Here is a 26,111-nt window from a genome sequence, read left to right as displayed (position 1 = left end):
TGAGAGGGGCTGGACTGGATGATCCATAGGGGCCCCTTCCAGCTCTGCCGTTCAAAGGTTATTCCAAGGTTATTTAAAAGGGTTTGCACCAGAGGGGGGAACAGATCTATATTTTTAGACTACATCTTCCAGAATTTCCCAGCTACTTAAAGCTGGAGTCCAAGAAGGTAAATCTCCACACCTCTAGTCTGAATGCAAGCATCCTTCAAATCAGCTGTTCGTCCATGCTTCATAGATATACATAAAGTCACAATGCCAAGGTGTCAACCTTACCCGAATGGCGAAGTAGTTAACGCCATACATCTCTAGGTCCTGAGCTATCTTCAGATACTCCATTTCAGCTTCATCCCTGGAAAAGGTAAAAGCCGCATGAAACCTTTCTTTGCAAAATCCTACCAAGCAATGGGACCGCAGGTCGACTTTTGGAGGTTTTCAAATTTCGAAGTATCTTCTGCTTAGGGAACATGGAAGCCATGTAGATAAATACGGCTTGTAGAATTAAACAAGTCGACATTGCCTGGAATTCTTGCAGCCATGAAAAGTCTTACACCATGACACTCAGATGATTATTGATAGGATTGGATAAGACCTGTCTGGTTTCATTTTGGAATCAACCCTTAATTGGGATAAAGGCCAGCTGTGAAGAACACAGGCTTCTGATCATTCCCTGGGGTTCTATAAAGTTCTGTAGGGCTCAGGGGGAAATGTTCAGGATCCTTGACCTGACCCCCTTTCTCTTTCATGTATACAATACCGAAACTGGAACTATCTCCCCATGATGAGATCTTCACAAACAAGGGAAGCTCATCTACATAACTGCCCAGCCCACAAACGCAGTCTGCAGCTACACAGGAATCAGGCCAATGGGAAACCTAGCCATTGAGCAGTGCGTGAATCATCTTCAACGTGACCTTTTCCCTGAAAACTCACCGGGCTCTGCCTCGATGCTGGCCATACCAGGCTGTTATTCTTTCTTCCCACATTTCAGGGGTCATCTGGTAGAGGTTGATAACCTAGGAGGAGGACACAGTAAAAGAAAGTGAGTTCCACTCAGCCTACGGCTTCCACTCCGCCAGGATCAAAAGAAACCCAGCTCTGAGGTTCCTTTAAGCCATAGCAACCTCCCTTCTCAATACACTTAACTAGGGGAAGGATTTCTATGACATGTCACATTTTCTCTGCAACCTACATTCGAACGCATAAGCAAGTTCAAACATGTCTATGAGTAATTGGACCTGTCTCACCAGATTACTCGTATACATGTTCAAGCCCACCCATCAGCTCAAACGTATAGCATGTGACAGAAATCCTCCCTCAATGCAGACAGACACAGGGATTTATGTGTGTTTACAGACACTAGTATCAATCTGCACATCAGAAAAAAGGAACGTGTGAGACCCCATTCTGACTGTTTTTTGTGGGGGTTTTTTAGTAGAGATTATTTGCCTAAACACACAAGATTATGAACTTCTTTAAGCCCAAAAGGAGCAAGGGGGGAAATGCCATCAGAGAAATGGATCTCTCTCATGTTTGTTTTCACTGAAGGAGCCACATTCAAAAGTAAGACAGAACATTGTCATAATATTAGTACAGCTGAAGAAATGCATTTTTCTGTTTTTACTTAGAGGTCATTCCCATAGACAAGCAATATAGGAAATTGCTTTATACCAAGTCCATCTAGCTCTATACTCTGTACACAGCCCAGCCCCTATTTCCCCCAGCCCTAGCTGAAGCTGCTGGGAGCTAAACCAGGTAGATGAACTTCCACAGAGGGTATGACACTGAGCAAGCGAGATTCTTACCCTTTTTGGAAGCAATTCCTCTTGGGCCAAGAAACCACGCTTGTGAACCGTGGGATCATAATCGCCGTACTGCAAAGAAAAAGGAATTTGTCAAGTTAGACAAAGCGAATCGATGCAGATTCACCAACAGGCCCACCACCCTGCTTCTCACTGACCCATCAGCCCCAGGCCATCTTTATGAGGCAAAAGACAAGCCACAGCTAATATGGTCCAAGTCTTGTCTTCGACTGTGTGTGTATGGTTGCAATGCAGGCCCCTTGTTCTCCCCCAAAAAGTCTGTTTCCCCCCAAAAAAGGTTCAAAACCTAAACTGGATACCTTCTGCCATTAAACACCCTGAAACTCAGTGCCATGAAAACTGAAGTTCACTGAAGTTTGTTGATCAGTAGCAAAATCTGTACTCTTAATAACAACACAGTGATGTAGCCTGATATCCTACCTACAGCTAAACGAAATTCTGCAGCCGCTTACACAAATTAACCAAATTCAATAAGGTTACAGATATTAATCCTGCAAATACTCTACTGTGTCATTTATTAGGGTTTCTCTCAGTCAAGGAGGAGAACGAAGGAGCCCTGCTCCAAAATGACTTTGAAGGTTTCATAGACCATTATATTTATATACTTTCATATCCATAAAATCAAAGCTGGCCGGCTCATGTCAAGGCAGCATTTATTACTGGGTTCTGAAACCTGGATGATGAGCAATAACTGGCCTTTTGAAAGGATAATGCCGGTGGAAATAAATTGATTCTGCAGAGAATGGAACACATCCCACCTACACATACCACAAAATACACACACACACACACACCTGTACACAAAAATGAAGATTCTAGGTTGGATCCACGCAGAGTTAGGTGCATCTCTGTCTGCCTACGTTTCCCTGAGCATTTTTCACATTGCTAGCCTTGTCAATTAGCTGGGCCAATTTTAAGAAAATATTTTATCGCTTTACTGCTTTATTATTGTTTTATTATTTTACCAATTCAGTTTTGGTCTCCTTTCGTGGTTTTTTAGTCTTGTGACTTCCTGTCTGATATCATTTCCAAACAAAAAGTGGTACAAAATTTTCCTAAATTTACAAAGAGAACAGAACTCCAAGCTGTAGAGTGACACGAAGATGTGCCGTACCTCCAAAGGTATGTTTTCTTTTCAGACTTGTAGAGGAAATAACCAAGAACTCGGATAATTTACAAAAGACTGACAGCTGAATTTGGAAGGATGGAAAGAGGTCTTGAGAAGCATCAATCCAGACTCTGTACCTGCAGAGATCTTCTGCTACTTACTGACCACGCCGGTCACAGTTTGCATTTTTATAAAATATATTTTCTTCTGTTAGGCGTGAATAAAACCTACACCAGACAGGCAGCCGAATTTATTAGTTTATTTATTCAGCAGTGTAGAACTCAATTTGTAACAAACCCACCCATCTAGTCTTATTGGGTGCAATTAATTATTCCTTTCTGTATAAGTTATAGATCATGGACACTGGCTAGATGTTATCTTGAAACAAATGCACTGCTATATTCTGTTTGCATGGAGGCTATTTGATCTGTTTCATATGGGATATATATCCCCTATTTATCTGAGAACTGCTGTTTGCTGTACGTTTTGTATGCCAATAAAAGTTATGTTCCATACATTACAAAACATACCGGTATTTTATTTTATATTTTTATAAAATATATATTTTATATTTTTAGCAAACACAACTCAGTGCATTGAGGATGGTCTTATTATTTGTTTGATTGTTACAATGCTCAGTGGGCTAAACTCATTTAAAAACAAACGCTAAGACTTTAGACATTTTTACTAAGCTGCTGAACTCTAGCCTCGCAGACAAGATTCCAGATCCAGGAGATTTGCAGTTGCAGCTCTGCAGATTTCCAAAACCTTTAGATCACAGATCCCATGCACAGGAGAGGCCAAAAAAAACCCCCCACCTTTTTTGGTTCATTAATATGCTGTGAGACCACTAAATGCAACAGACATTTAATTTGATAACACGCAGAGTCGAATAATGTAATTAAAACTGAAGTAGATTCTGACAGCATCAACAGATGACTTATTACTGATTAAAATGAAGACATTAACACCTCATAGCAATACCACTTCATAACATTATTCATATACAATGGATTTCCACCCAACCAGGAAGTGAAATGCCTGTAATTCCTCTGATGTGCTGACAGCCTCTAAATTAGTAAAAAGGGGAGAAATGGATGAGTATTGTGTCATTCATGTAGCACAGCCTGGGGAGATATCTTCCACGCCCGTTGTAGAGGACATTAATGCCGTTTCGCTCCACATGGTGACTTCGAGATGTTTCGAAGCCCAAATCGCAGAACCTGGTTGGGACCTTGCAAGGTGAGTTAGTCCAACCTGCAGGTGCAAGCCGTCTTTGAAATGCAGGTTGCAGCTACAGGATGGCTAACCCAACAGCTAGCCAGCCTCTGCTTAAAACAGCTCCGTCAGGAGAGAATGGGTCACGTCTTGAAACTGTCGTTGCCACAGCAGAGCAAGTTCTTATTGCTAAGGAGTCTGACACAAAGTTTAGCTAAAACTCTCTGTCTGCAATATTCAGTCACGGCTTTTGCTCCTTTCCTCTTGACCAGCAGTTCCCAATCTTGGATCCCCAGATGTTCGTGGACTAAAACTCCCAGAAGCCTTCACCACTAGCTGCGCTGGCCAGGATTTCTGGCCAGTTCTAGTCCAACCACATCTGGGGACCCAAGGTAGGGAACTGCTGCACTGGAGTAAGAGAAATCAGCTCTGCGCCATCATCTACTCAACAACTCTCAATGGCGATGGCTGCGACCATGTCTTCTCTTCCCACATTAAACACATCCAGGTCATTCCACTATTTATCATATCTCTTGCTTTCCTCTCAGGTTTCTTGTCTCTGCATCATCATCATCATCATCATCATAGAACTGCAGAATTGGAAAGGAAGCTATAGATGATCAAGCCTAATCTCTGCCAAGCAGGCACACAGAGGAATCAAACTCAGAGACCAAAACCGCTGAGCTAACCAGCAGTTCATCCAGCCTAATTTGTCAACACTTATCTGAAGAAAATAAGCACCCAGAGATGGATGCGGGATTTTAGACGCGGCCTAACTGGTGTAGAATTAGCATGATTGCTAACAATGCTTGTTGTGCCTCGTGGCGCAGTGGTTAAACATCTGTACTGCAGCCAAAACTGTGCTCATGACCCAGGGTTCAATCCCAGGGAGCCGGCTCAAGGTTGACTCAGCCTTCTATCCTTCCGAGATCAATAAAATGAGTACCCAGCTCGCGGGGGGGGGGGAATGTGTACCCACCATCATTAACTTGTAAACCGCCCAGAGAGTGCTTGAAGCACTATGGGGCAGGATATAAGCATCACACTTTGCTTTTGCTTTGATTTGTGGCTGATGGTAAATGTAATCTCAAAATATATCACATTCCCTATAGGGGAAAGGAACTGGTGATAGCCCACTGTAATCCAACTACTGCAGTGACAGAGGAACCGCTATTCAAGTCTCTTTTATTTCCGTGTGCCAGTTCCCTGAAGATACTATGGCTTGAACTGGAATGACATAAACCAGTGCTTCATTGCACACCACGGGTGGAGCATACAAAAGGTTTAGGTGCAACACAGGGCTTAGAAAACAATTACTCACAACTCTCCCTCCACCCCCATGTTCCTTGCAAATGAAATGCATTCTCTCTTACTAACCCTATGTAGCACCATAGAACAATGGAGCTGGAAGGTGCCTATACAGCCCCTGCTCAATGCAGGAATCCCAGTCAAAGCAGATTTGATAGATGGTTGTCCAATTTTTTCTTGAATGCCCCCACCCCGGGAACGCTCACCATCTCCCAAGGGAACTGGTTCCGCTGTCGCACTGCTCTAACATGACACAGATTAACCATGTCAGTAGTAACTGTGGACCCTCGGTATCTCTCCTAATCCCACCCTCCTTCTGCACACCAATGTACCATCAATGCTAAATATAACAACAGAATGCATGTAAACATTCAAGCATCTCTCTAAGGAAAAGTGGGCTTCTTGTTTCTCCACTGGTGGGACCCTACCCTCTTTGAGAGAGTGGCTGATGGGTGTGAGACAAAAGGTCAAGAGCTACAGGTATGTTATTATTTTTCAGAAACGGGGATCTGCATGGGCTCAAGGCCTCACCTGCTCTTCAGTGGTAAATGAAGTACGTTGGCAGCTCTGCCACCAGTCAGTAGCCTGAATTCCGGGGTGTGGCCGGTTCCAACAATCAGTATTGAGCTCGATAAACTGAGCCATCCTTTCCTCCTTCACCCCGGTCAACAGAATAGTAAAGGTTCTACCCGCTCAACCTTAGGCTCCAGATTCCAGTGCAAGGTAACTAGGGCCAGAATTCCTTCCAAGCCTAGATTTAAAGGCAGTTGCCCATAGTCCCCGCCTGACCTTGACAAAGGAGTTGTGGTTCAATTACGGTTCCTGTGGAACAGAGAGACACTTTTGGATCAAAAAGCAGCTCCAAAGCAATACAGTGGTGCCTCGCATTGCGACATTAATTTGTTCCAGCAAAATCACTGCTGAACGAAAACGTTGCAATGCGAAAATAAAAAGCCCATAGAAACGCATTAAAACACGATTAATGCGTTCCTATGGGCTTAAAACCCACAGTTCAGCGAAGATCCTCCATAGCGCTGCCATTTTTGCTGCCTCTAAAGCGAGGAATCAGTCCCAGAAAACAGTGGGCGGCCATGGTTTTTTCCCGGTGGCCATTTTGAAACCGCCGATCAGCTGTGCGAAAAGGGTTGCTTTACGATGATCGCAGGGAATCGATCATCGCAAAGCAAAAATACCCCATAGGGAACATCGCAAAGCGATCGCAAAAACAGCATTGCTAAGCGATTTCGTCGTTAAACGGAGTGATCGCTAAGCGAGGCACCACTGTACCTTCTTGTACACAACAGGTCAGATGGCAACGTTGCCATGGCCCATCCACCTCGTATAGGTTCCAGTTAATGCATCCATCCCGCAAAATGTAGTACTCTGTCTGGCTGCCAAAAACTCTTTTACCTAAATTGGGCCGCTAAATAGCACCGAATCATTATTCAACTTAGTCCATGTGATCCATCATTTCATGCCGATACCCTTCAGATAACGAGAAGCCCAGTGAAACCATCACATTGGAAATTAAGAATTCAAGGTAGCTGTTCCTCTTAACAGGGACAAGGAGATACTCAAGCAAGGGGTACATAAAGGCTGATACACAGGAAGGCGAGTTATAAATGATGTATGCTGGAAATGTTCCAATTTGATCTTGGCTACGGGTACAGAATCTGCAACAACCTGCCGCCACTGACGTCTAAAGCCAAGACATGATTTCCTTTGAAAATTAATCTCAGTGTGGCTCGCTCCTTCACTGCCGGGAGGACTCAATTCATACGGAGTCTAGTATGATGGGATCGTGGGTTTTAGTAGGACAAAACGATTAAGGCAGAGGGAAGAGAGGAAGTCAGGGGTTATTCTCAATCAGCTTCTATTTAAATTTCTGAGCCCCGGAGTCACAAAGCCGCCGGAATGCCAACCTCCTCTTGGTGGCAAAGCCTTTCTGCAGCTTGTACATGACAAAGGGGGCGTCAAGACGGGCGGCACCCAATTTGGAAACCCACACAGATGCCAAAGGAAGTGAATGGATCAGCATCTCATGACTCAGATTCCATTAAGGCAAGAGGCACTGAAAGAAGCCCATCCAGGGAAGCGCCAGGCACCTGACAACATTTCCACCAATTTCAGGAGGAGGACCAGATGCTTGACGTGAACTCAACCATTGTTGGAAATGTGGGGCTTGAGAAAGGCTTGCCAAAAAGGACACATTCCGCTCCAAGCACATTTAATTGATGTTTTATCATATAAATTCCAAGCTAAAGCAAGATTTATGGGCAAGGGTGGATATTTAAAGCTGGAGAGGGCTATTTCCTGAGCCCCGGGGCGTCACACAGTTAAAAAGATTAATCAGTGTATTTCAAAACTTGGTCACATTTAGAGTTGGGAGGGAAAAGGGATTTTAATCAATATCTCTTTCAATATTTATATAATCTCTAAGCAGTCTCTCACTATAAAACTCCCAGGGGAACATGCAATCAATGATAAGATTAAATTTTTATTAAAACAACATAAAAGCTTAGGAAGAACAGCCACAAAAATCAATGAAGTTCAGCAGTGTTATGCCGCAGAACTAAACTCAGTTCAAAAAATGCCAAAAGGAAGGTGTAAGTTTTTAAAAAAGAGGCTTTGCTCAACCTCTTAACAGCCACGGTGGTACACTGTAGTGGTTACGGTTGAATCAGGACTGGCTCTGGAGATCAAGTTTCAAATCCCCAACCATGCCTGGAGTTCAGCCATGAAGTTTACTAGGTGGCCATAAATGAGCAACTATCTTCAGCCTTGTCTCTCTTTTTTATGGAATAGCTGTGATGATGAAAGAGAACTTGGAACGTGTACCCTTGAGGGGAAGTTACAGTGTGTAAGTAAATAATTATATTAACCATATGCAGCAGCTTAACAACAACAAAAAACTCTCTCTTATCCCGTCACTTTCCTTTCACTTTCCTTCAAACACCCCACAAAGTCACCTTCACGGATCTTGCAATAATTCAAAGTTTAAGTGACTGATGAAAAACCAAAAGCCATTTTTTAAAAGAATAATCTTTAAATCAGCTGACAGACTCACTTAGGCATCCACCGCCTGGTTAACACAAATCACAGAAAGGATTTAACAAGAACAGGCTTGGATGAGAAATTAGGATCCAAATTCGGGTACAGAGGGAATGAAGGACAGCACACATATTTCAAGAAATGCTGGTTTGAGTAATCTCGTAAAGTTGAGGAGCCAAACACACGCACGATGCTTTTCAATTAAATTAGATATTTTAAAATGCCAAGAGAATAGTTCTTCTTGAACGAACACTGATTCATGTTTATGTTTATACTTGCAGATTGTCTTTTTGTCTCTGAGACAGCTGGTTTCCCTGTACCAAATAAATTTGTCTACATTTATATTCAAGACAGGAGAGCATTATTAGTTTTGAGAAATAACAAACAAGAGGGCAGAAACACCATCGGGAACTAGGATAAGGCCCAATCCAAGAGCTGTAACAGGCAGAGTCACTTACGACAATGGCTCACGTTTCGTAGGGGAACTTATTGCTTTGAAAAAAGGGTATTTATTATTTTTCACAATTGCTGCATTTTTAACACACGCCTGATGCTGGAAAAATACTCAGATGAGCATAAATGCAACACAGGAAAGGTTAAACGAGAACCTAGAAAAACATGCCTTTTGCTTCTGATGCACTGTGTCGCTTACATTTAAAGGAAAATGACCGACTCTGAGAGTCAAACAGAAGGCATCGTTTTAAGAACGAAACCCACCTCATTCATTCCTGCAGTGCTCAGCCCGCCTGCCCACACACACACCTGCAAGCCCAGCCATTCACATTTCTGCAAATTCTGTCCCTTCCAGAACTGAGGTCTAGCATTTGAAATGTCTTAGAGGAAGGGCTGCCACGACCAGCTTACGAGGAACGTGCTGATTTCCTCCATTTAAGAGTCTGACGGGGTATCAACTTTACGATTAAGCCCAGCAGATTGTGCACAAATGTGAGTTTGGAAGCAGGAGAATGCTCACAGAATTGATGTGGTCCAGGTATAACTGCCTGCTATGTTCAGAGGTTACACAATACCGGGAGGGGTGGGGTGGTAGAGTTGTCAGATCATACTTCCCCTTGGGCACCAGCGGCTCACAACCATAGTAGAGGCCACCCTCCCTGAAATGTAGGGGTAAGTCAGTCCATCTCTGCTAACTCCATGACCCATGAGGCATTCCTGCCCTTGGTCCCACCTCCCACTAACTCCCTGCTACCCTCTTAAGTTCTTTATAACCAGATAGGTCTGTCTACCTGTGTAGGAAACTGGACATGACATACATGGGGGTTTCGTCTTCCTCCTTTTACCCCCACAAAAATGCTTCTATCCTGTCCTCCTGTTCAATTCTTCACTAGACTAGCTCACGGGAATCTCTAAAATACCCTGGGAATGTTTACGGCTCCTGTCTTGATTCTTAGACTGAGGACGTCATGGCCGATGACCCAGCATGGGGTAGCCCTGGCCTTGTGGACCAAGCCTTTCCCGCCTTCAGTTCTCTCGGTGATACTCCAGCTGAATGAATCGCATACCAGAATTGCATCGCATAGCCACAAACAAACCTGTACGTTTTGCTCACGGCTAGAAGTCTGCATTTGGTCCCCCTCCCCTTCCTAGTGGCCATTGCCACTGGTCCTATGAGAACCTGCAGGACTGTGGTAGCTACTGAGCCTCATTTTCAGGATTTTGACAACACCAGGTCACGTATTTGGACCTCCCTTCTCTTCTTCTGTATGTTTTTGGTCCGGCCTGGTTCGGTTCGAAAGACCTCACTTGGCGAAGAGTTCTGTATATCTTGAAAACTTGCTTACTAGGTTGCATTTGCAGTTGGTCCTAATAAAAATTATTACCCGCCGGTGGATTTTAGAGTTTGGATTTATTTTCTGCATACAAAAAAGTGGCCCTGGCACAGCTAGAGCAACAGGGGAACCTCTTGTTTCCAGAAGAGAAAAAAAAACCAGGTCAGCCAAGGAACGGCTCAACCAGCCAATGCTTGCTAAATACCTTTCCAAATCATTTCAATCTTGAATAGAGATGTAAAAATTCCATTTTTTTTCCAGGGGGAAAAAACTGCTTAGAAGTTTTTTCATTTTATATTTTCTTATTAGAAGAACTCTGATGCCCTTTAGAGATGTAAAATTTCCAAAAAGTTTCCATTTTTACCTGGGAAAAAATTATTTAACTCCTTCTTTTTTCCCGGATAAAATGGAATTTTTCAGAATTTTTACCTCTCTAATCTTGAACAGAATTCCAGCTCATATTAAAAAAACGGGCCGGAGGAGGGTTCAGGACCAGCCTCCCCAAGAAGCACAGGGTCCTTGGGCGGCTGCTGGAGGACAGGGCAGAAAGCAAAGAAACCAGAACACGACGCCTGCCGCTCAGGTGGGCAATGAATTCCAACCCACTGTTCCACCAGGAAGCTCTACCGTACTCTGATGCTGCTACGTGCGGTGCGATGAGCACACGGGAGAAGAGTTTCCAAGTCCTGCAAGCGATGAGTAAAATCTGCTCTGCACATCTCCTTTCTGGCAAACAAAAATCAAATTAGACCACAGGGTCTTCAAATTTAATTCTGGCTTGGCTTGTCAACCTATTAATTGGGGTTGTCTCTTGCCTCCAGACTACTTCTCTCTTCTGTGCTAAGGCTTTTATAGGCGGAAGCAGCAGACGGGGAAAAAAAAATCCTTGTCTTGGGCTTTGCGCAACTCAGGTGCTTCCCAGAGGATGGGAAAGGGAGGGAACGTGTTCATGATTGGAAAGGAGATTTATTGAACGGCTCTGCCTTCATGAGCGACAATATTATAACATCAGCCATATGGCCAGCAGATGAAATGAACAAGCATGTGTCCCTTTGTAAGGTAAAAATTGAAAAGACCCCCTTAGGCGATCATATGCTACAGTATTTACATGGCAGCAAACTGTCTCTAAGCTCAACAGGTAGAAGAAGCAGGTGAAACTGGCTTGGCAAAACCACATTTCCTCCATCAGGTTTGTTCTCCATACCTCCTGCCTGGGAACATAACGCACAAATTGCAGAAGTGCCAGATGAATGCTCGTCCGTGCAGCTAACAGCAAGACTCCGCACGGGAGAGCTGCAAAATAGACTTCTCTGTAAACTCTTTATTAAAAGGCTCGTCTGTCCCAGCCAGCCAAGTTTATAAAATGACACGCTGTGACTTTAAGGTAGAAGTTAAGATGCATTAGTTGCTGCTCAAAAGCAACGGAGGGGAAAATACAGATCATTAAATAAATAATCATTTATCAACACTTGCGTCCCAAACTTCATCCTGCTACAAAACAGGGCTACCATTAGCTGTGCTTTTTCTGCTTGTTTACTTGAATGAAGATGACACAAGAGGCAGGCACAAAGTCATATAATCGGGAGGTGGGAAAGGGCAAAAATTAAATCCGTTACTACTCTGCCTATAACTGCCACCGAAGGCAAGGCAAAGCCATTAGAGGAGAGTGGAATAAAGCCTCAGAGTTTCACACATCTCATCTACAACACACGTCATTCCACCTTTCAGAAGCAAGACCATCGATGAGCTACCTGCTGATCCACCAAGGACACTGTTGAAAATATATCCTAAAAACCAGGGAACTCATCTAAAATAGCTTGCAAAGCAGAAGTGAACCCACAGTGCAGTGGTTAAACTGCAGTACTGCAGTCAAGCCTCTACTCATAACCCGGGTCCAATCCCAATGGGTTCAGGTAGCCAGCTGAAGGCTGACTAAGCTTTCTAGTCTGCCTAGATCACTGGTTCTTAACCTTTGTTACTCAGATGTTTTTGGACTGCAACTCCCAGAAGCCTTCACCATCAGCTCTGCTGGCTGGGGTTTCTGGGAGTTGCAGTTCAAAAACATCCGAGTAACAAAGGTTAGGAACCACTGGCCTAGATCAGTAAAAAGAGTACCCAAGTTACAAGGGGGTGGGGAGTGTTCCTTGCATAATTATGTTTTAAATTGGCCAGAGAGTGCTCTACAACTATGGAGCGTTATATAAGTCACAACAACAACAACAACAACTTAATAACCTAAGGGCTTCTACTCTATTCTTATTCTGCAACAAGTGGGATTCTTGTTCATGACAAACCTGAGTCTACACAACCTGCATGTCACAGAAGCCATAAGCAACCCAGAATTCAACGCCTACCAAAGGCACTTCAATACAGGAAGCTCAAAGGAGGGGGGAAACAGAAGAATTATCAAAAGATGTGGAAAATGGCAATGTCATACCGCTATTCCCAGTACCATTGCTGTTACCACGGGTGCGTGAGTCATCTCTTGAGAGAAATATTTTTCTCTCTCTGTTCTGGGTGGCTCTCCTTGGTTCTCGCTCTGCGAGATTATTGGCATGGGTGGCCTCTGGGGTACCATGGATCCCAGTTCGGCTGGCATGCCAGCCGCAACCCTATTTGGAAGGGGGTGGGGTGGGGGGTAAGCAGGCTCCAGTCACGTGTACCCTAACCGTCTTCAGAAGGGGATCTGCAATGTATTGCTACTTTTGAAAGGGATTCATTTAAGACTCCAGCTGCAAAGCCCATTGCTGGGACGGAGGAATTCATTGATTGCGATGCTTCTCCCCGACTTTACTGGTTCTTAAGGTGTTCCTGGGCCACATTCCAAATCAATTTTGTTTTACTTTGAAAGGTTGTAAATGGGCTGAACTCGAGTCACCTCAAAGACCACCTATCTCCACATGGATCCAGCCGTCTTGTAAGACCCCTTCCTGAGCATCTTTGCCACCTACGTAGGTCCTGGGGGAGAGGCATAGAGGAGACCAAGGCTCCTAGCGGATGCCCTCCAGAGGCCCTGCCCACAACGCTCACCGAGGATCCACTCTGGGGTCTTTCCAACGCCAGATAAAAACTTTTCTTCCCCCTTTTCCGAGGCCTTTAACTCTATCTTTGGGGTCAGTTTAATCCGCTGTCTAGCAGAGACTCGTCCCCCAAAGCAAACAGGCCTCCCTCAACGGGCTGATTCTTGGCTACCTCCTTCCCAGAGCCCTGTCTGTGCTTCCTGCCTGAAAGGTATATGTATAAACACTTGCTTCACCTTCTCTCCCTGTTTGAAAATGCTTTTTTTTATGGCCCTGGTTTTTATCCACCTGTGCTGTGCCTTCCATCCCACCAATTCCAACAGGAACGCCTGCTACAGCTCTCATTTCTGCCACCATATGTTTGCCTAGTTGGGGGATCTGTATCTTGCTAATATTATAATTATCGTCCTGTGTTGTCAAGTCAATTCTCACGAATGGCAAGGGTTTTCCAGGTAGAGAATACTCACAAGTGGTTTCCCCTTCCCTTCCTCTAGGGGGAGCCCTGGGACTCTGGTGCAGCTGGCCCAAGGCCACCCAGGCTGGCTCTTCTCCCAGAAGGCACAGAGCAGAACTGAACTCCCAAGCCTCTGGCTCTGCAGGCAGAGACGTAACTCACTGAGCTATCGTTTTATCTACATAAAGATGTACATACTATTGGGATACAAATCTGTGTATAGTACAACCCTGAAGAAGTTTACAGAGCTTCATAAGCGTCAAATAATAATCAGAAACGATGCAAGGTACCACTTGGAAAGTGAAAGAAATGAACCAGGATGGAGCCCAGCAAAGACCATGACGGGCAGAACGGCCATTAGATAAGATACCAGTCCTTACCTTTGCTTGTACAGCGTAAGAGGCCAGGAGAACAGAGGCCTCAGGGGGGCAGTAGATCTTCTCATCCAAGATCTGCTTCTTCACCTGAACAAAACGACAAGATGACAGCATCACTAAGAACAGCAAACAGACAAAAATGTTGCTCTAACAGCAGCCACCGGTAAGCCTCTTTTTTCAATTACAGTTATTAGGACACAGTAGTGAACACCCTTAATAGGGCAGTCTTTTCCCAACCTGATACATTCCAGACTTCTTGCATCCTTGACCATTACCCATGCTTGGAGAAGCGAATGCGAACTGATGCCCAAAACATCTGGAGGGCACCAGGCTGGGGAAAGAACGTTGCACTGGTCAGGATGGGGGACTTGAGTTCTAACGAACCTGGTAGGCCATTTTTGGACAGAAGTGCAGTGTTACAACTAAAAGCTCCAGAGGTTCATTAGGTTACAAACCTCCTGTCACTGCTTATTTATTTAAACTATTTTCTGCTTATTTATTTAAACTATTTTTAACCCGTCTTTCTCCTTTCAAAAGGACCCAAGGCAGCTTACAACAATTAAAAACAGGAGTTGAGTTAATATCAGTGAGTATACAACGGTAAAAGGATCGATGAATACAATTCCAAAAAATATAAGCAACACCAAAACACATTTGATACAATAATGTACAACCCATCCATTTAAAAAAACTCCACTTGGCAACCATTCACTCAGGGAAAAACCTGTATGAAGAGAAAGGTCTTTGCCTGCTTGTGGAAGGACAGCAAAAACAGGGCCGGGTTGGCCTCCAGTGGGAGGGAGTTCCGCAGTCTGGGAGCAGCTACAGAGAAGGCCCTGTCTCCTGTGTCCACACCAGACGCATCCTTGAGGGTGGTGGGACTTTAAAAAAGGCTTCTACTAATAATCTTAACAGCCTGGCAGGCTCATAAAGGGAGATATGGCCTTTGAGATAACTCTGACTCAGGCCGTTTAAGGATTTATAGGTTAGAACCATAACTTTGAATTGTGATCGGAAACAGATCAACAGCCAGTGGAGCTGCTGTAAAGGGGCATTGTGTGATCCCACTGACCAGCCCCCATCAGCAATCTGGCTGTATAAAAACACAAAGTCAGAAATTAAAAAAAAAACTTTATCCAACAGAAAAGGTGCTTTCAGGAATACGGACACTGCTGGTTTCTGCTTACTGCTTCTTGTGCATTTTCATGTGTGTGTGCTATGATTGATTCCTGAGACTTGGATAAAAGTTTGGAGGATCTCAGTTCAACTGCTCAATAACGCTTACGGCAAAACAAGTTTCCAAAGTCATTCGAGGCCTCAATGTATCACAGATGTCTCCTCAAGTGAGTATACAATGGTAAAAGGATCAATGAGCGCTGTCAAAACTTCTCCCAGCCTCCAAATATTTCTGTGCCAGGCGGGAGAAGCCCCAGACACGTACCTGAAGGAAGAACAAATGCTGAGTGATCTCCTGAACAAGTTCCTCCTCTGCATTCTCAGGGTAAAACTTGGCTAGGAAGTGGAAAGTGACCGGCTCTTCCTTTGGGACATCATGATCCAGGACCTGCGGAATTAGATTTCCCGTTTAACATTTTGCAAAATTCAGACACCATCTTTTCTGATTTAGACGCTGCTCATTCCGAGATCTGGCCAAAAGGAAAGAGCAGCACAAAGTAAGGATGAAAAATACACCACCATACCTCCACGAACATCCATCCATCCATCCATCCATCTATCCATCTATCTATCTGGCCAACCTGGTTTGATTTGGGATGTTAAACAGGATCAGGCCTGGTTAAAACTGGGGTGAAAGACCCCAAAGATGGCCCCAACAACTTCACACTGCTTTACCGTGAGCTCATCCATCACGCCAGCTCTGCCTCCATCATCATTCCTTCTGCACTGCCCAAGGCTGCGGTCTTGTCTGGCAAGGGTCCAAAAATGCAGACGCCAGAAGGGAAGCCCAGATTTGCAAACCACCTCCTACTTGGCTCTTTGGTCTACTTATCATCGAGAAATATTTACTACAACCTTCGGCAACAGATGCTAGGTTCTTGAGTCCCCCTCCTGCGGTGCTGACTGCAGTATATCATTCCACCCTGCCTCCAGAGCAGCCATTCTCAATGGGAGACCATATGGCCCCTTGCTCTCCCCCACCCCAACCCAGCACCATTGAAGAGGGGCACAGACTGGAAACAATTTTTCACACACCTACGGTTCATTAATCTAACTTATACCATCCTGATTTAGCTTACATCTCTTTCATGTTGCTTTTATGGCCACGGCCAAAAAAAGTTGGGAATGGCTGCTCTAGTGAAGTTGCAGAACAGCATGCATTTCCACAGCAGGATCAATAATTAATAACTGGTACAAAGATTCCCTTATTCCTACAGGAATACAGAAACCCAGCCAAATCATTGGTTCACCAAGCTTGGTAGTATCAATCCTGACTGGCATCAGCTCTCTAGGGTTTTAGACATAATTATTTCCAAGTTGTACCAGATAGGAAATTACCAGAATTATCTGGCTTTCTCCCACCTAATAATAAGTAAATTCAGCAGAGAGGAAGGGTGTCCCCGGGTGGCTTGGCGGTGCCTCAATACAGCCTTGCTTGTCTGTGTTTAATTCATTATATTGCTCTTTACTTCCCGATGCTTCAAATGCAGGGAGAGCCTGCCCGGTCCAGAAACAGCAGCGCCAGCTACAGCCCCAGGTTGCTAGGAAAACATATGCCTCCGCTCAGCACCACACTGCCGCCTTCATGGATTTTGTTAAAAGGCATCCAACTGTCTCATCAGTCAATGCAAATACACCAAGTTCGGGGAATGGCACGCCGAGAGAATGCTCGAATGCATGCTATGCCTTGAATTCAAATGCTGCTGAATTTCAGCCGCCTTAAAAACCTGCTAAGAACAGGGAACCCGCTGTCAGGGCGAGTGAGACTTGGCTGGGGTGGGTCTCTGCAAATGAGATAAGCTTACGGCTGAGTACTTAATAGGCACATCTTGCTTTGCGGGCCTTACGTTTGAGAAACAAGGCTAACTCACACCCACTCTCCACAAGGCCTTTGAGGCAGGGACTCCAAAAGATATTGATTTGAAATCAGTAGGACACCTTTTTAAGCCGAAAGGATAAGGCCAAACGAACAGGTTTTCAGACCAAACTGAAGCAGGATCAGGCCACACAATTACTATAAGAGAATAAAGGAACATTTTCCCTTAGTCGAGAAACCACAGCAGGTCATCCGAGGTGTCTGTATCGTACACTGGTCAAGTGGAATAAAACATTCTGCATCTTAGATCATATATTATTAAGTCTGCCATAAATCTCTAAGGGACATCATACTGTAATAGCTATCCAAAATCAATGCAGCATAATTCCTGTAAACGAAGTATATTAATTCTGAAATTAGGAACTCCTGTTAAAGTACCCAGGTTTCGGGATTGGGGAGGGATGTGTAGCCTGCATAATTAAATTGTAGAGAGAGTGCCTTAAGCTCCATGGGGAAGTATATAAGCATCATGTTTTGCTTTGCTTTTAAAGAAAAGGTTACACGGGTTTAAACATTTGAGATACGGAATGAGGTTACTGCTCCAAAGCAGGCATTAATTCAGTGATCCCCAGCCTGCCGCCTTCCAAGCGTGTAGGATTATAACTCCCCTCATCCCCAAACAGCATAGCTTTCGCTGCTCATAGTAGTTATTTTAATTGCATTGAACAACAACATTCAGTGCTCACACTGTATTCAGAGGCCATCAGAAATGGTGAGGGAAACACAGCAATGAATACTTTCTAAGAAGCAGAGGGTTTAAGATGGCTGCCACTGGGTACTGCCGATGAAAAGAGAAGTAATTTTTTTTATTGTTCAGCGCTTGAGATGTCTGGCCGTGGTGTCAGAGGCTGGGAGTTCAAATTCCCTTCTGTGCCTCCTTGAGACTGGATGGACTTGATGATCTACAGGGTCCCTTCTAGCCCCGCATTCCTGAGATTACTGCTATAATTATTAAGATGTTGTGTTCATTCCAAGAGTTACAACAGAATAACATAGATATGCATATTAGCTTTGGGTCAAGCAGCTTAAACTCTGGAGCAATTATGTGGTTTCATGGCTTCTTTAATGTGAACTGAATATTCTAAACAGAGTAAGACTCCAATTAACTCACAACATACGTGTGTGCAAGCTGAAAGATGGGAATATCTGAGCTAGGGAAGCATGGCGAAGAGTAAGGAAATATGAACTCACAAAATCCTACAAAAAAAGAAAGGAGCCGGAGTGGGGGAGCACCGAGAGAGGCAGCATTATTTATTCTACTTTTAATTACATTGAAGCTGGAACAGCATTATCTCTGAGGTGAAAGCAGGACTTCACGCAATTAGTCCAATATGTTAACGTCAAACCAAGAACAAGCGATACATGAGAAAGAAAACGGAAACATTATTTATTTGATTTATATACTGACCCAGTAGCACAGGCGTTAACTGTTCTGGCCCACTACTGATCTGGACTACAACTCCCAGAATTCCACTGGGCGTTGTAATCCAAATCAGTAGCTTCTCTGTGTGCCGACACAGCCACACACAAGTTCCTTCTTCTAGATCTTTTTGTCTGGAGTGCAGACCAAACCGTTCCCCCTGGGAGAGATCCCAGAAACTGCCAGTCAGCAGAATGAACAAAGAAAAATAAAAATCTGCTGATCCAGATGTGCGTTTATCAATATTTAGATCCTGCTCTTGAGAGCCTATTCAGAGCTGCTTACAGCAGGTTATTATCCAGGTGGCAATCAGGGCCATATCCACTTCTCAGAATGAATCACTGAAGGCTACAGGACCATCTGTTCAGTCCCTGGAGTCGCTGGCTCAGCCTTTCTTCTCTGGGCTCATCACTACTCAAGAGTAAGCTGGATCCTTACCTTCTTGTCCATTTTCAGCCAGGCCATCGTGTCCTTGATCATGTACTGAAGCCCAAAGAACCACGTTTCACGGAGCCCCAATGTCCTGCACACAAGGTCAAACAGGTCCTTTCCTTTCCATTTCACCTGCAACAGAGAAAAAGTCATCAGAAACTCCCATTTCTGAATCAAGCTCGCTTCGGCTTGTGCATGGCGTTGCTCATCGCCACTAGCAGGAAGACGGAAATAACTCAAGGGTGCTGGAAGCAGAGCTGCTCAATGAACACACCTGTTGAGACGGCAAAGGTTTAGAGCAGTCGTTCCCAACCTTGGGTCCCCAGATGTTCCTGGACTACAACTCCCAAAAATCCTGGCCAGCACAGCTAGCAGTGAAGGCTTCTGGGAGTTTTCATCCAAGAACACCTGGAGACCCAAAGTTGTGAAGCTGTGGTTAAGCAGTTATTATCTGAAGACTCTTATCTTGAGGGAAGTGCCTTCAGTTAACACAGAATTCCAGGACGTTTCACCTGACAGTGTCTTGAGACTCTTTCACGTCTCTGCGCATCTGATGACAACCGGAATGAGAAGCTGAGCTACAAAATCCTTTGATGTCTGGCCTCCATTAAGAAGAGCAGAATAATTTGTGCTCCTGATATTAAAATCGCCTCCCATTTACATTACAGCAGTTAGCTAGTATTCACACTTTATTGGAACAGCAAACGTTATGTTAATCATGTCTGAGCAACTCCATGCAGGTGAAGGCGCAGGCTAGTGAGCAGGAGAAGAGGGACAGAGAATCTGCTTTGCTTTCCTGTCGCCCGCACTGCTTAGCCTCTACGCTGGCCAGCAGAGAGGTGGTTTCCCTTCCTCAGCCGTCCGCATGGAAATGCAGCACTCTTAAGAAGACAGAGGGCTCTCCGCATTACCTTTGACAACTCACCCGTTCCAGCTTACATAACATGCTATCGGTTGGGTTTATTAAGGGGAAGGCTCGTGTGGGAGCAGCAGGGAAAAATACAAAATTGCTGCAGTCTCTTATCAGAGACTCCTGTTTACCTTCTACTGGGGCAACCGAACCCTCATCTTCCACTTTTTGGAAGTGACTCACTGCAGGCATTTCGGAAGCCGCACCAGACTTAAGGGCAGTAAAGGAGAACAGGAGGAGTCGTTTAAGGGGAAAACAAGACAGAGATCAAGGCATCCGGATCAGGCTGAAGATCACATTTGCATTGGCTGCTTGGGGTTTTTTTTTTCCAGTGAGAATTCTGTTCCACTCCAGAATAACAAATATTGTCTTTCTAATGTAGCTGAACAGTAGTCGTTATGAAGATTACTGTAAATGCTGAGTGTGTGGGATAACCGTTTAATACTTTTGGAAATGCAATATCCTCCCAGAGTGAGAATTAACCAGGTGCGGGATAGGAAAGGAGGGTATGGGAAACTCAGGAAAGTTAAGAGTTATTACTTAGCCTGGAAGCCCTACTAGGGATGCTATAAGTTGGTTCCAACTTGATGGTATATAACATATGTTATCAGCAGATTTTCGTTTGCCAACATGACACTTGAGAAACTAGCTAATAGCCAGTTCTAACGAGGTAGTGATGAGACAATAATCCTAAGTATATTTACTTGAACTTGATGGGTTAAGTCAAAAGGATCAGGGCCAGGCTGATGCAGGATCCTCAAAAACACCAGCTAACACAAATTATAGAAAAGGTTTCTTTCTCTTGATCAAGAAATCAGAACAGGCCATTTGAGGAGAACGCTACTTGCACTGGTCACATATAGTAACACTTCCTGCATGTTAAATCACATACTTATTAACATTGATGGTGCCTGCATAAATATTTGAAAAAGACCTCACACACCTTTAAGCAATCTCAAACCAATCCAGTCTGTCTCCTGTAAACCAACTACAGTATATTAATACTGAGATTTGAAACTCACAGTAAGTTTATACATCTTTGAAACACAATAACCAGTGCTCCTTATTTAAATGGTAAATAAGCAAATGTATCTATCAGTAAATGGTTACTTATTTACTTTTTAAATGAGGCCCAACATGACAGACTCAATCTGAAATATGCAATAGAGAGAAAGGCTGCTGGAACAAATCCAGGCAAATCATCCCATCGCCCATTACAGTTACTTCCACTAGCTAAACACTTCTTCACGTATGTGTGTTCTGTGCTCAAACTGATGGACAGCAACCCTAACAGGGCACACCGTGCATAATTAAACTGCATCACCCATTGCTGCAAGATGCCATGGCGGCTCACCTGTCCAGATGCCTTTAGAAGCAGCCTGGATAAATTCACAGGCATTAGGAGACATCAGCGGAGACCAGCCGGGATGGCTATATCTCACCTTCTGCGCCCAAGGGAAGAGAGGCCTCTGTATCTCATTTGCTCAAGCATGCAAGACCAAGGGTGGAATTACTCGCTTGCCCTCCTGGCCAGCTTCCCTTAAGCGACTAACTGGCTGTGTCAGATCAAAATGCTGAATTACCGGTCTTTGGTCTATCCTTCTGCTTCTCAACATGGTGAAACTCATCAATATTTTTACCCATTTTGAAAAAGACATGAGATGGGACTCAGAGCCCGTCCACACTGGCATATAGTTCTGGTGTATTGTACAGTTCCCCGAGAGCACTGCTGGAGACAGGAAAAAAACCTCATTGGCTGGCATTTTTATGTAAAATGATCCATCCCTCCCCTTTAAGAGTCGGCCTGCATCTTTCTGAGGACAAGGCTAGGGCAGCAATCTATTTGGCACAATTCCTTGAAATGCAAAACAGCTCTTTGTTCTGCCTTTGCAAACAGGTTGTTGTTTAGTCGTGTCCGACTCTTCGTGACCTCATGGACCAGAGCACGCCAGGATCTCCTGTCTTCCGCAGACAGGTGCCAAGATTTAAACAGATTGCACAAAAGTTAAGGACTTTTCAAGCACCGACTGGATCACACCACTTAGTGAATCTGTGCCAAACCAGACAGGAACGCATCCACCATCCCAGTCTCATCCTTTCTTTTACAGACGGGCAATAAAGTTCTTCTTTTGAAATAAGGTACCTCTGCAGTCTTCCTTTAAATGACAGCCACAACCTCCCCTACAAGCAGCCCAGGTACAAAGTGAAGAAAAACCATCATCACTTAATGTCGCTTTCCCTGGCGAGCCTTCTTTTCTCGCCCGCCACCTTTCCTAGGCTCCGGATGCAGAAAGTGGCACAAAGTAAAATCAAACGACGGCAGGGGACTAGGGACCGGGAGCGAGAGGGGGGAGAGAGAGACTATTGGTGCAGCAATTTTTAAAAAGGGACTTCCAAATGGCTGCCTCTCGCTCTTGGCCTGGTTAATCTCTAGAAAGCGCTGTAGAAACAAGGCCTTGTTTTGGAAGAAGTGCCCAGAAGCCAGCAAGCAAAGACAAGGGACAAATCTCTCTAAAGCAGAAGAGATGCTGCTGTTCTTCTACCTCCATGAATCAATAAAAGAGCAAGCCAAGACATACCGCCGCTCGCCTAAAGCCTGCAGGCGGAAAGCTTTCCTCCCACTCTGTCACTACCTTTCATCTGAGATTCACCTGCGCAGCATCAATACTAATTTCCACACAGGGCTCTCAGCCCGGACGCTACGGGGGTTCCTATCTGTGATCTCACACTGCCCCCTCGTGGCTATTCTTCCCACCATCAAGAAGGAATACCCACTCTTTTCTTACACCCCTTGACTTACAGTATTCTCTCTCTCTCTTACACAGGGGGTGACTAACACACTTCTAACAGGGACGGGAGGCATAGGCAAACGGGGATATGGAGGCAGTGACAAATTTTACTTTCCTGGGCTCCATGATCACTGCAGATGGGGACAGCAGCCACGAAATTAAAAGATGCCTGCTTCATGGTAGGAAAGCAATGACAAGCCTAGACAGCATCTTAAAAAGCAGAGACATCACCTTGCCGACAAAGATCCGCATCATCAAGGCTATTGGTTTTTCCAGTAGCGATGTATGGAAGTGAGAGCTGGACCATTAAGGAAGGCTGATCGCCGAAGAATTGATGCTTTTGAATTGTGGTGCTGGACGAGGCTCTTGAGAGTCCCCTGGACTGCAAGGAGAACAAACCTATCCATTCTAAAGGAAATCAACCCTGAGTGCTCACTGGAAGGACAGACCCTGAAGCTGAGGCTACAATCCTTTGGCCACCTCATGAGAAGAGAAGACTCCCTGGAAAAGACCGTGATGTTGGGAAAGTGTGGGGGCAAGAGGAGAAGGGGATGACAGAGGACAAGATGGTTGGACAGTGTCATCTACGGACATGAATCTGACCCAACTCCAGGAGGCAGTGGAAGACAGGAGGGCCTGGTGTGCTCTGGTCCATGGGGTCACGAAGAGTCGGACACGACTAAATGACAAAACAAGAACAACAGGGACGGGAGGAAAAAACGAGGAAGGATGCACTTTTACATAGGCCAGGTATGGTGACGATGGCCGGATAGCTCAAGGGTTCAGATCTCTGGCTGCGGAGTCAAAAGTTGGGGATACAGTTCCTCCACTGGGCTTCCTACAAACAGAGCCAGCACCTCCAAAGGGTAAGCCAGCCAGTGATGGGATGGGGGTGGGAGCTGCCATTCGGAGGGGACAATAGAGAGCTAGACAGGCCTCTAACCATGGATGCAATCCTACCCATCTTGTGTAGCCAAGACTACTACCATCCCAACTCCCTGTTGCACCCTTGGAACAAAGTCAAGTTGTGCAATGGGTTGCATGTTCAGCACATGACAAATTGCGGTTTTCTGGTTCAGTTTTTTCATGAGATTCCCCTTCGCGTGCCTGTTATTCAACCCTAATATTTTCCTTAGGGTGGTAAAGACCTGGCTTAGAAACACAGTGAGCTCGTGAGAGATCTATGAACTGTCCAGAAAATAAATCAATTTCTTCTAAGCTGGCTAGACAGGTATTTGGCTGCAAAGCCAGAGGCTGGACGTTCAATTCCCCACACTGCCTCCTGGGAGGAGAGCAAGCCTAGGTGGCCTTGGGCAAGCTGCACAGTCTTCTGGATGACCCCAGAAGAAGGGGATGGGAAACAGTTTCTGAGGACTCTCTACCTGGAAAACCCAGAAGTCAGAAAGTTGACAGCACATGATGATGGTGATGGGATATGCTAATGTCCTCATTCTAGGGTGCTGCTTTACCAAGCAACAGGTCCAATCCATTTTAAGGAGCCGACGCAGCCAAAGGCAGAAAAGCTCCTTTGAACTCGAAACAGTTCTTCCATCCGTCTGGAAAAAGAGGACTGCAGTGATGTCGACTTTGAACCTTCCTGGTTTCAAGAATTCTTCTACAGTGGGGTGGTGGCGCCCAAAGTGTAATGTTCAAAGAGCAACCCCCTTACCCCAATCACAAACTAACATTTTGAAGTAAAATTATCTTGAAATGTCCCTGGATACAACTCTAAACTCAGAAAGAGGCAGTAAACACCGCTACTCTCCCCATTTATTTATTGAATTGAATTGATTTATATACTGTCCTGTTAGAGCCAACACTACTCTGGATAGTTTATGGGTTAAAACAAAAAACCACACAAGACCCCACATGGAGCAATAACGGTACCTCGGACTCACCTGATCAGTCAAGGTACCAGCCCTGCACCCAAGAGGTGCAAGAGAACTTCCCAGAGTCCCACACCTGAGACCCAACACTCCACACTGTTGTCTTGCACGGCTCAGTTTCCTTGAAGCCAAGCCTCTTAGAAGGGTAGATTTGATTTAAATCCCTATTTAAATCATAATTTAAATCGCTAGTCAGTAAGACTCGATTTAAAACATGATTGTTAAATGTAAAGACTCATATTTGCTGGCAGTTACAATATCGAATATTTGCAACTAAATGAAGATTTCAAGTTTACAACAATAACCTGTCAGATTATATAAACAACTGTGTCAGAATGGATTTTAGTTTAGTAAGTTAATCACTCATATTTGGAGAACTACTTAATTTTTTTTTATTTAACTAAAACAATAACATTACATAGCATACACACAGTACTTGCTTAAACATCAATGTTCATTGTTTGTGCATACAATGTTTCCCGAAATTAAGACAGGGTCTTATATAATTTTTGCTGCAAAAAACACATTAGGGTTTATTTTCAGGGGATGTTTCATATTTTCATGTACAACAATCTACATTTATTCAAATACAGTTATGTCATCTTCTGGTTGGTGCACAATGGTGGAGGGCAGAGCTTCACTTAACTGGGGCTTATTTTTGGGATAGGGCTTATATTACGAGCATCCTGAAAAATCATATTCGGGCTTATTTTCAGATTATATCTTATTTTCGGGGGAACAGGATAGATTTGCAGAACAACAACAAGATTAAGGTCTTTTCCTGAACTTCGTTCATTTTATACCATTTTTACTGTGAAAAAGTGCACATTATCTGAGCTGAGATAACTTGGATTTAATTGAATTAGTTTACCAAAAACGTAAAAATTTCATGAATATACAGCTTCATGCTACATAACTAAGTTCTATTTCATGCTCAATAACCTTTGAACTATAATGTATCTTAAATAGAAAACTACCTTTGGATAGATTTTTTCCTCCAAAAGCATTTCATTAAAATAAATTTGATTGAAATTTTAAAAATCTGGGGTTTGAAAAAAAAATTGTCAATTTTAATCCACCCTGGAATATGCTGGCTTGCTGCCCTTCTGCAGACAACAAGCCCTCTTGAGCTCAAGACTTCTCATGTAGATAACTAGACATTTCAGAAACCATTTGATTGTCTCTGTCAATCAAACAGCAAATCTGCGACAATATTTTTAGAAGCTATTTCCTACTAGGGGGAAATTGCACCATGCGCACCACCAACATTTTGGCAGTGTAATACAGTATTCCACACCCAAACTCTTGAAAGAAAATCCTCTTTTTTTAAATATGGCAAGCCATATTTACTGCTATTGCTTCCTGGGGCTGGTTGAAAGAGCCGAAGCGTGAAATCTGTTCACTAAAAAAGGGAGTAGGGGAGGCACTGGCGAACGCAGGCAGGGCTTTCATCCACAGATGCAGTCCCAGGAATCAATG

General features: G+C 44.3%; 1 protein-coding gene across 4 annotated transcripts in view; it reads right to left on the bottom strand.

The window, feature by feature from the left end:
* Positions 1–26,111, bottom strand: part of NF2 (NF2, moesin-ezrin-radixin like (MERLIN) tumor suppressor) — a 94,584-nt gene that overhangs the window by 54,632 nt on the left and 13,841 nt on the right. For all 4 annotated transcript variants that reach the window (XM_078381596.1, XM_072983623.2, XM_072983624.2 and 1 more), the window contains exons 2-7: positions 19,054–19,179; positions 15,585–15,707; positions 14,147–14,230; positions 1,803–1,871; positions 931–1,013; positions 274–349 (exon numbers count right to left, since the gene is read on the bottom strand). In XM_078381596.1, the coding sequence (XP_078237722.1) occupies positions 274–349; positions 931–1,013; positions 1,803–1,871; positions 14,147–14,230; positions 15,585–15,707; positions 19,054–19,179 (561 nt within the window). The remainder of the gene's footprint in view (positions 1–273; positions 350–930; positions 1,014–1,802; positions 1,872–14,146; positions 14,231–15,584; positions 15,708–19,053; positions 19,180–26,111) is intronic.

This window comes from Pogona vitticeps, chromosome 14 (assembly GCF_051106095.1).
Source record: "Pogona vitticeps strain Pit_001003342236 chromosome 14, PviZW2.1, whole genome shotgun sequence".
Taxonomy (NCBI): domain Eukaryota; kingdom Metazoa; phylum Chordata; class Lepidosauria; order Squamata; family Agamidae; genus Pogona; species Pogona vitticeps.
Note: the sequence above shows the minus strand (reverse complement) of the source record. Positions and strands in the feature narration are given on the sequence as shown.